This window comes from Mytilus trossulus, chromosome 2 (genome assembly GCF_036588685.1).
Source record: "Mytilus trossulus isolate FHL-02 chromosome 2, PNRI_Mtr1.1.1.hap1, whole genome shotgun sequence".
Classification (NCBI taxonomy): domain Eukaryota; kingdom Metazoa; phylum Mollusca; class Bivalvia; order Mytilida; family Mytilidae; genus Mytilus; species Mytilus trossulus.
The window spans coordinates 3,199,703-3,215,794 of record NC_086374.1 but is presented as its reverse complement, the minus strand read 5'-3'; the positions used below and the strand labels follow the sequence as shown (position 1 = coordinate 3,215,794).

The 16,092-nt window shown below is 32.9% G+C and overlaps 1 protein-coding gene across 1 annotated transcript; it reads right to left on the bottom strand.

The window, feature by feature from the left end:
* Positions 1–1,923: 1,923 nt before the first annotated feature.
* LOC134706284 (acyl-CoA-binding protein-like) lies at positions 1,924–12,370 on the bottom strand. The gene is made up of 5 exons (XM_063565069.1): positions 12,150–12,370; positions 4,827–4,941; positions 4,135–4,197; positions 3,405–3,492; positions 1,924–2,638 (listed from the first exon to the last, which is right to left on the bottom strand). Exons 1-4 carry the CDS (start codon positions 12,156–12,158, stop codon positions 3,419–3,421), a joined length of 261 nt encoding a protein of 86 aa, XP_063421139.1. The 5' UTR covers positions 12,159–12,370; the 3' UTR covers positions 1,924–2,638; positions 3,405–3,418.
* Between the last annotated feature and the right edge of the window lie 3,722 nt (positions 12,371–16,092).

Below are 16,092 nucleotides of genomic sequence, written 5' to 3'. Positions count from 1 at the left end.
TATAAAATTTATACTAGATACTCTGAAACTCATTTAGCCTAAGTTTGGCTGAAATTGATACAGCAGTTTCAAAGGAGAAGATTTTTTAAAGTAAGTCAACATGATGAACAAATTGTGAAAAAAGTCTTTAAAGGGCAATAACTCCTTAAGGGGTCAATTGACAATTTTGGTCAAATTGACTTAATTGAAGATCTTACTTTGCTGAACATTATTGCTGTTTACAGTTTATTTCTATCTATAATTATATTCAAGATAATAAACAAAAACAGCAAATGTACTTAAAATTGTCAATTCAGGGGCAGCAACCCAACAACAGGTTGTCTGATTCATCTGAAAATTTCAGGGCAGATAGATCTTGACCTGATAAACAATATTACCCAAGGTCAGATTTGCTCTAAATGCTTTGGTTTTTGAGTTATAAGCCAAAAACTGCATTTGACCCCTATGTTCTTTTTTTAGCAATGGCGACCATGTTTGTTGATAGATCATAACTTCGGATACAATTTACAAACTAGATACCCTAAGGAACATTCAGTTAAAGTTTGGAAGTATTTGGCCCAGTAGTTGCAGAGGAGAAGATTTTTGTAAAAGATTACTAAGATTTACGAAAAATGGTTAAAAATTGACTATAAAGGGCAGTAACTCCTAAAGGGGTCAACTGACCATTTCCGTCATGTTGACTTATTTGTAAATCTTACTTTGCTAAACATTATTCCTGTTTACAGTTTATCTCCATCTATAATAATATTCAAGATAATAACCAAAAACAGCAAAATTTCCTTAAAATTACCAATTCAGGGGCAGTAACCCAACAACAGGTTGTCTGATTCATCTGAAAATTTCAGGGCAGATAGATCTTGACCTGATAAACAATATTACCCTATGTCAGATTTGCTCTAAATGCTTTGGTTTTGAGGTATAAGCCAAAAACTGCATTTGACCCCTATGTTCTATTTTTAGCAATGGCGACCATGTTTGTTGATAGATCACAACTTCGGATACAATTTACAAACTAGATACCCTAAGGAACATTCAGTTAAAGTTTGGAAGTATTTGGCCCAGTAGTTTCAGAGGAGAAGATTTTTTGTAAAAGATTACGAAGATTTACGAAAAATGGTTAAAAATTGACTATAAAGGGCAATAACTCCTAAAGGGGTCAACTGACCATTTCCGTCATGTTGACTTAATTGTAAATCTTACTTTGCTGAACATTATTCCTGTTTACAGTTTATCTCTATCTATAATAATATTCAAGATAATAACCAAAAACAGCAAAATTTCCTTAAAATTACCAATTCAAGGGCAGCAACCCAACAACGGGTTTTCTGATTCATCTGAAAATTTCAGGGCAGATAGATCTTGACCTGATAAACAATATCACCCTATGTCAGATTTGCTCTAAATGCTTTGGTTTTTGAGTTATAAGCCAAAAACTGCATTTGACCCCTATGTTCTATTTTTAGCAATGGCGACCATGTTTGTTGATAGATCAAAACTTTAGATACAATTTATAAATTAGATACCCTAAGGAACATACAGTTAAAGTTTGAAAGTATTTGGCCCAGTAGTTTCAGAGGAGAAGATTCTTGAAATAGTTTACGACGACAGAGGACGACGACAGACGACGGACGACGACGGACGCCAAGTGATGGCATAAGCTCACTTGTCCCTTCGGGACAGGTGAGCTAAAAATATGAAGCATCCACTCAAGGTCTTCCAGCTTCTTAAAAATAAAGCTTTAAAGAATTTAGCTAACGTCAATGCTGCTGGATCACTATTCAAATGTTGAGCTTTCTGTCACAAAGTTCAACAAAAATTACAATATACATGTAAAAGCATCATGTAAATGGAGTAAGAGTAATAAATGGTGTAGCCAAGCGAACAAGACATGATGGGCTAAGAAGAAATATCAAAAGTTATAAATATAATATAAAGCATTTTTATTCATAAAAAAAATATTTGTATATAATTTGAAGAATTTAAAAGCTTGTATTGATCAACAGATACATTTGATTTCTCAACAATGTAGAAATATCCGACTAATATTAAGTCTAAATGTAGTTTTTGATGGGTAGATTTTAATCCATTTGATTTTTTATTGTTTATGATATTAAATACAGTATTCCTCAAAGCTATGGTCCATATTTTTATGTATAACATTTTAACTGTATTGGATAGAAGCATTTCAGTTTTTAACTATGCAATAGAAGATATCTTTTTGAGATCAACATCTTAATCCAAAAAACATTCACAAATGAAACACATGTAGATCTTTCAAATATTGATTAGTAGAATACGACTTGTATTTTCATTAAATGATTTACAGAACACATCTTTTTATTGCAACATTTAAGAAACTAAAAAGTATCTATATACCCTGAAAGCATTTAAGAATTCAAAAACTAAAATAGCTATCACTAAAGTATTATATTTAATGATACATATGTAAGGTCTACACACATTTTGAATAGATTAATAAATAAAAAATGTATATTTAGTAAACAAAAAAGTATCAAAGAAAATCATGTAGAATCACATTAATCATATAAAAATGCCAGTCAAAAAATTAAAAAATATTTGTTCTATTTCACAATACTGGAACTGTCATATCCATCCAACTCATGGTTTAACAATCTACCTGAAAATAAATAAAGTTGCTCTATTAAATCAATAAGTTCATTCAATGTATAAACATATAAAACAAAACATTTCACTATCCTTTTTTTTTAAATGACCAAAATTAATTCAAAACATATATAACCTTTAATACTTATGTTTCAAATCTATTTTATATACTTTTAAAACAACAGAAGAAATCAACAGATTAATTTTCTGGAGTTTGTATGCAGAAAACATACTTTACAAAATGTACATGTATCTTGGTTACAGAAATCACTCAAGACTGATTTTTGTTTACAAAACAATTTTCACCATTACAGTTTAGAATTTTAAATAGCAAAATCTCTCAGTTTAAAAACTGGAATGAATTACTAAAGTAATATAGAAATACAAATTACTAAAATCCTCAAATAAATAAAAGATATTAATATCATGATTTTTAATATCACTTTAATCATTAGTTTATTTGACATATTTAAGGTTAAAGAATAAGGGCAAGTAAAGAAATATGACATTAACAGTCGCAGTTGCTACTTAATATTTGACTGTGGCAAAAACAATCCTATCACATTATATATCCAAAATCAACTCCAGGATACCAGAAATGAAAATTTAAAAACAAAAATGATTTGTTTATGTAATAGCTCTGTACACTACTGAAGCAGAAGACTTGGCACCTGTAAAATGTATGTTTGTTTTATATAATTTTTTTAATCATCTTACTAGGAACCTGGTATTCAGCATTATTTATTTTGAAGTACAAATGTGATTTATTATATGCTTACATATACAGTATAGGTTAAAATCCATAGGTGCCTTTCATTTCTGATACTTTGCTAATGTACTCCTTCTCTGCATCCTCCTTGGATTTACCTGAAATATTACAGTACACTATATACACAATGAACTAAAAAATCTAGCACCAAAAAGGTATATACAGTATATATCTTCAATTTCTAAATAACATTTTAAACATTATCCCTTTGTGCATGGGTTAAGACAATACATATAGCTTTAACCTAATTTAAAACCCATTTTTCTTTCATCATTAACCAAGTCATTAAATGATTGCTCCATTGGACTGCTGGGATGGTACTATTTCTTTCATTTGAATTGTAACAGATGCCAGCTTTAAAACTTTGGAATTTCAACTGTTAACATAGATAGGTCCAGGGTACCAAGAAAGGGAAAGTAAGTGTCTAAAATGGTTACATATTTTTCTCAATCTGCCATTATATATCATATTTAAAAAACACTTAAAATGCCACTTTCCAATCAATCAAGGACCATAACTCAAAAACAACATTAATCAAGTGAATTTTTCAATATCGTATTAATTTTACTTTCATTTTGTACCATAAAAAAACATGAAAATTGAAGCATTGGTTGAATGTTTTACTTGTTATTGCATTGGAACAAATACTTACCCTGTCCGAACTTTAAGATACAAATTTGGGCTATTAATGATTGGAGTAACTATAATATCATTTTACTATCAATATAAACATCAAATACCTTTTTGTTTCTCCCAAGCGTCCCATTTAGCCTTTCCTGTAAGATCTAGCATTCCTGGTCGTGCTGTAATTGATAAATGTTACATATATAATGAAAGAGCTTTATCATATACATAATAAGATTTCCTAACATTTACTTTTTTATCTTGGTATGAATTTTGATTGCTAATAAATGAAGCTTGAATGAACATGGGACAATTTCACTATGAAATATAAGGAAATAAAACTGATCTATCAGAGGAACTAATTTGCATGTAGTCAATTGACAGTTCCAATTAAAATGTCACTTATGATGTATTCATGAAACAAAACACTTTGTTTGGTTGCAGGGTACATTTGGTGTGACATTACAGCAAGGTGGTCCAAGTACATCATCTACATGTATCACTAGCAGGTCAACTCTGAGGTTCTTTCATAAACTTAGAATATATCAAGTAAACTTGAATTACAAAAATATGTTTATGAGTTATAAATTGTAATACATTGTACATTACCTGTATAAACATTGCCTACATTTGCCCGTTTAAATAAGCCGTATATTATTAACATTGTATATTACCTGTGTTAACATCGCCTACATTTGCCTGTTTAAATAAGCCGTATATTATTAACATTGTTTATTACCTGTGTTTACATCGCCTACATTTGCCTGTTTAAATAAGCCGTATATTATTAACATTCAATGTATATTACCTGTGTTAACGTCGCCTACATTTGCCTGTTTAAATAAGCCGTATATTATTAACATGTCATCATTGCTTGGTTTGGTTTTCAAATTCTTCACTTCCTCTGCTGCTTTATTGAATTCCTGAATAAAGAAAAAAAATAGAAGTTAACCAGATGCTTCGCAGGGCGTAGCTTTATACGACCGCAGAGGTTGAACCCTGAACGGTTGGGGCAAGTTTGGACACAACATTCAAGCTGGATTCAGCTCTAAATTTGGATTGTGATTAAATAGTTGACACAGCATAGGTTTCTGACACAGAATGAATGTGTTCTAATGAACTTAAAATTTGTGTTTTCTCTTAGAGCAATTCACTATGCTGTTCAATATTAATCCTCTCAAAAAAATGTTTGAAGAAATTTTCTTTTTATTTATGAAATTTCAAATGAGAAAAATCGAACCCAATTTTTTAATCACATCCCTCTTTCCCTTATTCCAAAACTAATCTCAATTAAAATATTCTAATGGAGTTTGCAACAATAACTACTCATTCAAATACATCATAAAATATTGAGATGTAAAAAACTGCTTGTTATCACTGAATGGTAAAGATTATATAAATTTATCAGTTGGTAGTAAAAAGTGAATATACATTGTATATTGTATATAACAAAGATTTAAGTTGATTCTGGACAAAGAAAGATAACTCCAATTAAAAAAATTCTTGCTTACTATTTTGGACAAAGAAAGATAACTCTAATTAAAAAAAAATTTGCTATTTCACAATATTGTGAAATTGGATATTTCTTGCCATTGCACAATACTGTGCAATTGAAAAGACTTGCTATTGCACAATACTTAATATAATAATTTTAGATCCTGATTTGGACCAACTTGAAAACTGGGCCCATAATCAAAAATCTAAGTACATGTTTAGATTCAGCATATCAAAGAGGCCCAAGAATTTAATTTTTATTAAAATCAAACTTAGTTTAATTTTGGACCCTTTGGACCTTAATGTAGGCCAATTTGAAAACGGGACCAAAAATGAAGAATCTACATACACAGTTAGATTTGGCATATCAAAGAACCCCATTTATTCAATTTTTGATGAAATCAAAAAAGTTTAATTTTGGACCCAGATTTGGACCAACTTGAAAACTGGGCCAATAATCAAGAATCTAAGTACATTTTTAGATTCAACATATCAAAGAACCCAACCGATTCATTTTTTGTCAAAATCAAACTAAGTTTAATTTTGGACCCTTTGGACCTTAATCATTAATGTAGACCAATTTGAAAACATGACCAAAAGTTAAGAATCTACATACACAGTTAGATTCGGCATATCAAAGAACCCCAATTATTCAATTTTGATGAAATCAAACAAAGTTTAATTTTGGACCCTTTGGGCCCCTTTTTCCTAAACTGTTGGGACCAAAACTCCCAAAATCAATACCAACCTTCCTTTTATGGTCATTAACCTTGTGTTTAAATTTCATAGATTTCTATTTACTTATACTAACGTTATGGTGCGAAAACCAAGAAAAATGCTTATTTGGGTCCCTTTTTGGCCCCTAATTCCTAAACTGTTTGGTCCTAAACTCCCAAAATCAATACCAATCTTCCTTTTGTGGTCATAAACATTATGTTTAAATTTCATTGATTTCTATTTACTTAAACTAAAGTTATTGTGCGAAAACCAAGAATAATGCTTATTTGGGCCCTTTTTTGGCCCCTAATTCCTAAACTGTTTGGTCCAAAACTCCCAAAATCAATCCCAACCTTTCTTTTGTGGTCATCAACCTTGTGTCAAAATTTCATAGATTTCTATTAACTTAAACTAAAGTTATAGTGCGAAAACCAAGAAAATGCTTATTTGGGCCCTTTTTGGACCCTAATTCCTAAAATGTTGGGACCAAAACTCCCAAAATCAATACCAACCTTCCTTTTATGGTCATAAACCTTGTGTTAAAATTTCATAGATTTCTATTCACTTTTACTAAAGTTAGAGTGCGAAAACTAAAAGTATTCGGACGACGACGACGACGCCAACGTGATAGCAATATACGACGAAAATTTTTTCAAAATTTGCGGTCGTATAAAAACTGTATTTAAATACTTTTTTTCAGGAGTGTAAGCTTGAAGCCACAGATTGAAGTTTATAAAATAGATTTTAATCAAATGACTTTCCTATGGAAATTGCATTTGAAACCTTTACTGGCCCCAGTTTATGGCAGTTATTAGTTGGAGGGAGAGTATGACTAAGCAAATATGCATTTTGCAACTAGTCACATTGTACACATGTACCAGAATATGTGTGAAAGCAGAGAAAGTGGCTATAGTCATGATAGCAGTTAATTTCTGTGTCATTTGATCACTCGGATTATTTTTAATGTAAATGCAATAAATGCAATGAATAAATGAACAAATGAACAAATAATCTTAGAGGTTAAAAAACTGAAATCACATTTCTGTGAAGACATCACAAAATAAACTATTTAGACATCAAATTTATGGAACAACATTCATAATGTACGCTTACAGGGAATATTTGTAGACTAAAATATGTCTGGAATAATATTCATAAGATAAGCTAGAGGGAAAAGTCTGAAGACAACACAATAAGAAAAAAAATCATGTACATGTATGCTTGAGGGAAAATTCAAAACACATCAAACTTTAAGAACATCATTCAGAGCAAAATTGTTAATCTCATCCTGGATCTTACTAGACAATAAGTAGATAACAATTAATTCACCAAATAATGATTAGACAGTCATGGGTCTCACTAATTAGCAACAGGTAGCATCAAGAAGCTACAAGAAGCAAGCTCTGATAAGTGACAAGAAAACAAATTCAGCATATAGAAATTAAATATATCAGTGACTGAGTCTGTATGTACATTGTTTAAATCATGGTAATTGTAAAACAAATATATATTTTCTCTGTTACTTTAACCAGTCAGGGGACTTACTGAAATAAGTGATTTTTAAATTCACTTATTTGAGTAGCAAATTCGAGGTTTTGTCACAAATTGGGATTTTTTAGTTTTTTTCAAAATTTTAAACACATGGGTTTAAATAATATCTTTTAATTAGTAAAATTAAAAAATATATGAACTTTTTGCTTCTTTTAAGTAGCAAGGTTTATGCCTTTGATGCTATCATTTACCTGAAAATTCTATTTTAGTTGAAAAAAAATGCTATAATAATGGCTTTACATTTAAATGAACTGATACTTTCTTAAAAGATTTTTCACAGCAGTGGGATTATTTTTCCTGTAAAGTTCAAGGTTTCATCTTTCAGATTATGTAATAAAATTATACTGTTCCCGATAAAAATTTCACTGTTCAGGGGTGTTAAAATTAGTGGGGATTATTAAAAGAATGATACTTAAAGAAGTGATTTTTGGGAAGGAAACTAAGGTCTGATACTTAAACTAGTAATTTTTATGTCATTATCCTAATTTCAGTACAAAGTCATCACCTGAAATGACCTGGTCATCCTAACCTAGACAACACAGATGTTGGTTCTGATAAGTTTAGAAACATAATTAATCCCTGGATCATTAGTATTCTATATTTAAAGCTACACTAATATTAAATTTCTTCTTCTAGTGATTAATTTGTACTACTTAAATAGGTGATTATTAAAGAAAGACAACTCTAACTTCCAACCTTTATGGAAATAATGTTACTTGAATCAGTGATTTAGAAAATCACTTGTTTAAGTAAGTCCCCTGACTGTTAACATGTAGATTTGTGAGAATAAAGGTCATTCATTCACATATAACATAATTAAGCTACAGAGCCAAAATTGACAGTTTGACACCTGAGGGTCATGGAAAGATATAAGAGACTCAAATAAGAAACACAATGGGAAGTCAGACAAGCCAACAAAAAATATATGGAAGAAGTAAGCACCAATTATAAAGACAACTCGAAGAAATTCTGGTCTTATATAAAGAGCAAAGGTCAAGGATGGACAGGTGTAGCACCATTGAAGAATAAAATGGGATTTCTGCAAAGCGACAATAAAAGTAAAGCTGAGATACTCAATGATCAATTCCAGTCAGTATTCACAAAGGAAAATCTAAATAACTTTCCCAACAAAGGAAAGAGCCCATATTCCACCATGGATGACATCAAAATCAGCACTAAGGGAGTACACAAACTACTTAAAAACCTTAAACCACACAAAGCTACTGGTGCAGACTCAATTCCATCTTTCATCCTGAAAACAGCAGCAGACCAACTCGCTCCTTTTCTAACAGATCTGTACCTAACATCCCTTAACACCGGAGAAGTCCCAAAAGATTGGAGAGATGCTAACGTGGTACCTCTATTCAAGAAAGATGAAAGACATCTAGCTTCCAACTATAGACCAGTATCCTTAACCTCCATCACATGCAAGGTCTTGGAACACATAGTCCACAGCAGTATTATGGACCATTTCGACAAATACAACATACTTACCAACGCACAGCATGGATTTCCCAAAAAATGAACTTGCAAATCGCAACTCATAATAACAATCAACGACATTGCTAAAAAAACTGGGAAAAGGACAACAAGTCGACATCATCCTTCTTGACTTTGCAGAGGCATTTGACAAAGTACCGCACCACCGCCTTTTACATAAACTGGAATTTTATGGAGTAAACCTAAAGCTAGAAAATGGATTCAATCATTCCTTGAAAACAGAATGCAGAGCTTTATATTAGAAGGAGCTGTCTCTTCTCAAGTCCCGGTACTTACAGGCGCCCCCCAAGGCACAGTTCTTGGACCGCTATTGTTTCTGACCTACATAAATAACATGCCAGAAACATCAACATCATCTGAAACAAAACTATTTGCAGACGATAGCCTACTTTTTAGAACAGTAAACAACCAGGCAGACAGCGAACTTTTACAAAAAGACCTTACATCATTGGAAGAATGGGAGAATAAATGGCAAATGAGTTTTAACGCCAAAAAATGCATAGTTATAAGAATAACTCAGAAGAACAAAGAAGTGAGAGACACATCATATAAACTCCATGGACATACACTAGACAACGTTGATGCAAGCAAATACTTAGGCGTAACAATCAGCAACAACCTATCTTGGGATAGACACATTGACAGTATTGTAGGCAAAGGAAATAAAACACTGGGATTTATCAGAAGAAACCTAAAAGACTGCACAAAACCAGTAAAAGCAGCAGCATATACATTGTACAGCCATGGTAAGACCTTCAGTGGAATATGCCTGCACAGTTTGGGATCCATCGAGCCAAAAGAAGATAAAATCACTAGAACAAGTTCAAAAAAGAGCAGCAAGATTCGTTAATAATAACTACTCAGACCGAACACCTGGCTGTGTAACACACATGGTTAAACAACTACAGTGGGAAAGCCTGGAAGAACGTAGAAAAACCAACAGACTATGTATGCTATTTAAAATCCAGCATGGGCTTATTGCTATAGATAGACAACAATATCTAATACCCAATGACAGCCGGACCAGAGGTATAGGCCGCTTTTACCAAGAAAGAACAAAATCTGAAACCTATGGACAGTCATTCTTCCCAAAGACCTTCAGGGACTGGAATCAACTGCCAGCTAATACAACATCAGCTGATTCGATAGAGGGTTTCAGAGCTGCTCTGAAAGCAGGCTCTGGAAGGAAGTGAACAGCATAGAGTGTACATAATTTTAATTGTAAATTGGCGAATGTTTTAAATGTATATACAGGGTTTTAGCTAGGATTTTGAGGGCTTTAGTCACTTTTGCGCGTGATAAAAATCAGCCTTAATTTTTTATAAAGCAAGGGATCTAGGATGTTTATCAAACTAGCTATACATATATGTCCAAGTCCTTCAAGGACTAGTCTAGGATCTTTGAAGACTTTAGGATTACTAATGTAGGCAGTTATTGACAATTTTGAATGAATTGACTGATGTGATGCTAAGATATGAAGATAAGAACAGGGATCTGGTAATATGGTCAAAACATCACTTCAGTTATTTTCAGGGCACACCCCTTATCAACAAAAGTTGGGTGCCTCTATTTTTTAACCACTGCACAAATGAACTTGTAACGACTTTTTCACTTCACAATCATGTATATCCTTGAAAATACGTTTTAATATCTATTTGGAATCAATTTCTTTAATATTGGATAGAAGGATCTGCATCCGTACTTAATGTGACGATTCTAATGACTGTAGACTGTAGATCATGTTTACTTTCGATTTTTAAACGAAAGAAATGAAAACGGGAAGTGACAATTGAATTATAATTTCAGAATAAAACCGGATTCATCTACGATCTTTTACGCATGCGCAATACATAGAACAGGAAGCACCTGTTTGCAAGTGAAAATATTTACGTTTTGAATAAAGTTCATTCTTTTTAATCGAAGTTGTCGAAAGTTTTTGATGAATATTTATATAAAGTATGACGAAAATACGTTGAAATGACGAAACTACGACAAGCAAACTGCAAATTATGATCGTAAGGGAAATATTGAAATTAAAATAAAGTTGAAATGTCTGGGAAGTTTATCAATTTTGTTCAAATGACGAAAATACGACTGAACTGTGAGAAATGATTAAAATGAAATGCTGACTGACTGATTTAACCTAAATAGATTATTATGATGGTCATTTATGAGGTTTTATAATGATAATTAAGGGATTAGCGACCCATCTGATTGGCGATAGGCGGATTACTTGTCATCACAACTTTTAACACCTTTGGTAAACGTTAATTACCTGAGGGTCATAAACTTGTCAGAAACATAAAGACAGGTAGAATTCAAGTAATTTGATGTGTAAATATTTTTACACTTTCCAAATTTAAGTGACGAAATTGATATGAAATATTTTTGTCATTTCGAAAACCTTTTCGTAAAATACGAAAGTGACGAGCGCTAGCTAAATCACTGGTATATAACTTTGAGAGGACTTGCTGCCTTGCCCGGCAATGCGCTAAGTTTTCGCGGGACCAAAAAACATTCAGTATGAATATGGTTCCTTACTTGGAAGAAGAAGAAGAGGGTACAGTCTAATGGGAATTTCAATCCTCATGTAGACACGGGCCTTGGTTTTGATAAATGCCACCCTCCTCTTTTCTTGTCAATGACAATATGGACAATAAGCAACTAACAATCAATCAATCCTGTCAAATGGTGTATCCCCCCTACACACATTAAAATTTCTTCAATTTCTTCAATAGTGAGAACCCTGCATAATTAACACCGACATTCAGAAGTTGCTGGGCGCGGTTTCAACCACAAGACACCTTTTTTCAAGAAGTGTACCATTATTTCGCTAAGCACAGTACAATAGAAATTAATTGATACTCACCGCAGACATTTTCTTGGCTGAATATTTCTGTACGTTTTTCAGTTAAGGTTATCAGGGTTGGATTTATAATCAATAGGCACGCGTTTTCGTTACCAAAGTCCACACACACGGAAGCCGGATATTGTCAAGGACATATAATATGACATCAAGTTCGGAAAGAATAGTACAGCCTGCGGATTATACATGTATTATGTACACGTAGTTCTTATCGGTATCTATGTACCGAAATTGGTAAAGCTGAGTCATATCCTAGGCACAGTTTACCTTAAATTTGAAATGTCTAAGTAAAGCAGATTTACCAGCCTGCATCGTAAATTACTAATTAGGGTTAATTCTGTCAAATTACATATAAATCATTAGAGCCTATTCAACGGTAATACGAAAATGATGAACTTCTGGGAGTTACTATATAAAATCGAGATAAAATTTTTATAATCAAGTTAATTTATCTGAAATATGTAGTATTACGGAAGTGTAAATTCTAATTTAAAGTCCGAAAAATATTTGATCACATTTGAAGAAATTACTATAGTACTGCTGAAATTTATTTCATTTTAAAGTTTCTATCAAGTTATCTAGTATTTTAGTTTTGAAGATAATTAATGGATTTTCAAACTTGAAATGCAAAACATATCATTAAAAGGCAATGACTACCTTAAATAACGAAACGAGTGGTTCGTGAAATATCTTGGATAGTTTATAAGGTTTTCGATTTCTTTCCAATTTCGCGGATTAGCCTTGTTACCACAGGCACTTGTCTCAGAAAATATTTTTTCCTATATACCTTATGTTATAATAAGGTATATATAGGGGAAAAAAATTCTGAGACAAGTGCCTGTGCTTGTTACATAAATTCAGGAGATATTATATCTTATGAAGATTCAAATATTTTGTTCGGGGATTGAACAACCCATTTTACACTTGTGATTTTTAAATTTGAGATTTCATTTCTACAAGTTAGTAAATTCTTTCAAACGTAATCAGATGCTCCGCGGGGCGCAGCTTTATACGACCGCAGAGGTCGAACCCTGAAGAGTTAGGGCAAGTATGAACACACCATTCAAGCTGGATACAGCTCTGAAGGAGTGTGAATAAATAGTTGAAACAGCATAGGTTTCTGACACAGAATGAATAAGGTCTAATGAACTTAAAAACTTATTTTGCTTTTGAGCAATTCACTATGCTGTTGATTATTAATCCCCTAAAAAAATGAAGATATTTTCTTTTTAATTTCTGAAATGAGAAAAATTGTACCCCTTACTTTTTTTTACTCCTTTCCCCAAAACAAAAATGTTCCCCCCCCCTCCCTCTTTCCTGTATTCAAAAATTAATCTCAATCAAATTTCTAATGGGGTTTGTAACAATAACTACTCATTTAATTAAACATATATATATAACAGTATTCTTTAAATTGAATTGGATTACCTCCCTTACACTGCTTTTAAATTGTCTGAATTGTCCTTTAACCCTCTTTGTTGCCCCTATTTGCGAAATGATTTGAGCAATAACACCCCTTAACCATCCATTTGTAGTATGGAAACTTGTGGTATAATTTCGGAGAGATTTACATACTTAAACACAAGTTATTGACTGGAAACTACAAAAACGCTTACTTAAGCAAAAACAGTTGTTGGCATGACACGGGTTATGTTCTTCTCATATATGTTATGATGGTATGATACTAAACCCCTAACGGGAAGGATTGTGCCTGAGGTTCATATGATGAAATCATAATCTTTCAGTCAGTTTAATTGAAGTCTGGAGCTGGCATGTCAGTTAACTGCTAGTAGTCTGTTGTTATTTATGTATTATTGTCATTTTGTTTATTTTCTTTGGTTACATCTTCTGACATCAGACTCGGACTTCTCTTGAACTGAATTTTAATGTGCGTATTGTTATGCGTTTATTTTTCTACATTGGTTAGAGGTATAGGGGGAGGGTTGAGATCTCACAAACATGTTTAACCCCGCCGCATTTTTGCGCCTGTCCCAAGTCAGGAGCCTCTGGCCTTTGTTAGTCTTGTATTATTTTTATATTAGTTTATTGTGTACAATTTGGAAATTAGTATGGCGTTCATTATCACTGAACTAGTATATATTTGTTTAGGGGCCAGCTGAAGGACGCCTCCGGGTGCGGGAATTTCTCGCTACATTGAAGACCTGTTGGTGACCTTCTGCTGTTGTTTTTTGTTTTTTATTTTGGTCGGGTTGTTGTCTCTTTGACACATTCCCCATTTCCATTCTCAATTTTATTAGACCCCTTTTTTTGTCCCCAACTTATTGAAACCCACATTGGAGCAAGAACACCAAAACTAAAGTCCAACCTTTCCCTTGTGGTAAGAAATCTTGTACATTTTAGGATAATTTCAGAGAGATCCATGCATACCCTAAACACAAGTAATTGTTGGTAAACTAGAAAAAATGCTTCTTTTTGGCCCCTTATTCCTACATGTTCGGGGAAACTAACCCACAAACTCAATCCCAGCCCTCCCTTTGTTATATGGAATCTTGTGGTACAATGTCAGAGAGATCCATACAGTTACACACAAGTTATTGTCATGAAACTAGATAATGCTTGTTTTTGGCCTATTTTTGGTCCTTAATTCCAAGACTGTTTGCTGCATAACCCTTAAAACCAATCCCAACCTTCTACTTGTGGTATTAAACATTGTGGTACGATTTCAGAGCAATTGAACTACTTATACACAAATTATTGTCCTGAATCTAGATAATTGGATATAGGAAGATGTGGTGTGAGTGCAATTGCTTGTTTTGGACCCCTTTGGGCCCCTAATTCTTAAACCTTTGTGACCATAACCCCAAAACCACTCCCAACCTTTATTTTGTGGTAATAAACATTGTGTTAAAATTTTATCGATTTCGATTTACTAATACCGAAGTTATCATCCGGAAACCATCTGTCTTCGGACGATGCCGACGACGACAACGACGACGACGACGACGACGACAACGTAATACCAATATACGACCAAACAATTTTGAATTTTACGGTCGTATAATCAGATAGTATTTGTAAGTTTTGATCTAGATATCTTACAAGGGTCTGGTTGTTTTTTTCAGTAAAGTGACTAATGGACTAAAACGAAATGAAAAAAGTTTTTAAAAAAATTAGAGAATAATGTTAATGCATCTGTATCTTACATTAATTTGTAGGATCCTTTACTATAGATGATTTAGCTGATCTGTAAAAATAACATCTCCATATATACCTTATATTTCATGTACTGTAGTAAGATGCTAGATTACACATGGAAAGGTAACACCCGGCCACCGAAAACTTCATTTTTATGAAGCCCAGGTGATCGTGTGGTCTAGCGGGACGGCTACAGTGCAGGCGATTTGGTGTCACGATATCTCAATAGCATGGGTTCGAATCCATGCGAGGAAAGAACAAAAAATTTGCTAAAGCAAATTTACAGATCTAACATTGTTGGGTTGATGATTAGACGAGTTGTATATACACATTAATGTACACAGCCATGCATCACCATCACTGCTGGTGATCCGATGGATAAATCTGCTGTAGAGTTGTCACTGGCTCAGACGTACTTATATATATAAAATCTTCATGCCTTATATATCATGTACTGTAGTACGCCGCTAGATTAAAACTGACGTGGAAAGGTAACAGATCTAACATTGTTGGGTTGATGTTTAGACGAGTTATATATACAGTGTATACCGAATCTGAATTGGTCTAAATTGGGGTCCAAAATTTAAAACTTGGTTGATTTCAACAGAGATTGAATATATGGGATTCTTTGATATGCTGAACCTAAGCATGTATCTCAGTAGATTTTGGTTATTGAATCATAATAGATCATTCTAATTTCAGTTTTTTTTAGCTCCTTGGCCACATTAATTCTTTGTCAGAAAAAGTGTCAAATATTTTATCACATGCCAAATCCAGAGCTGTATTAAGC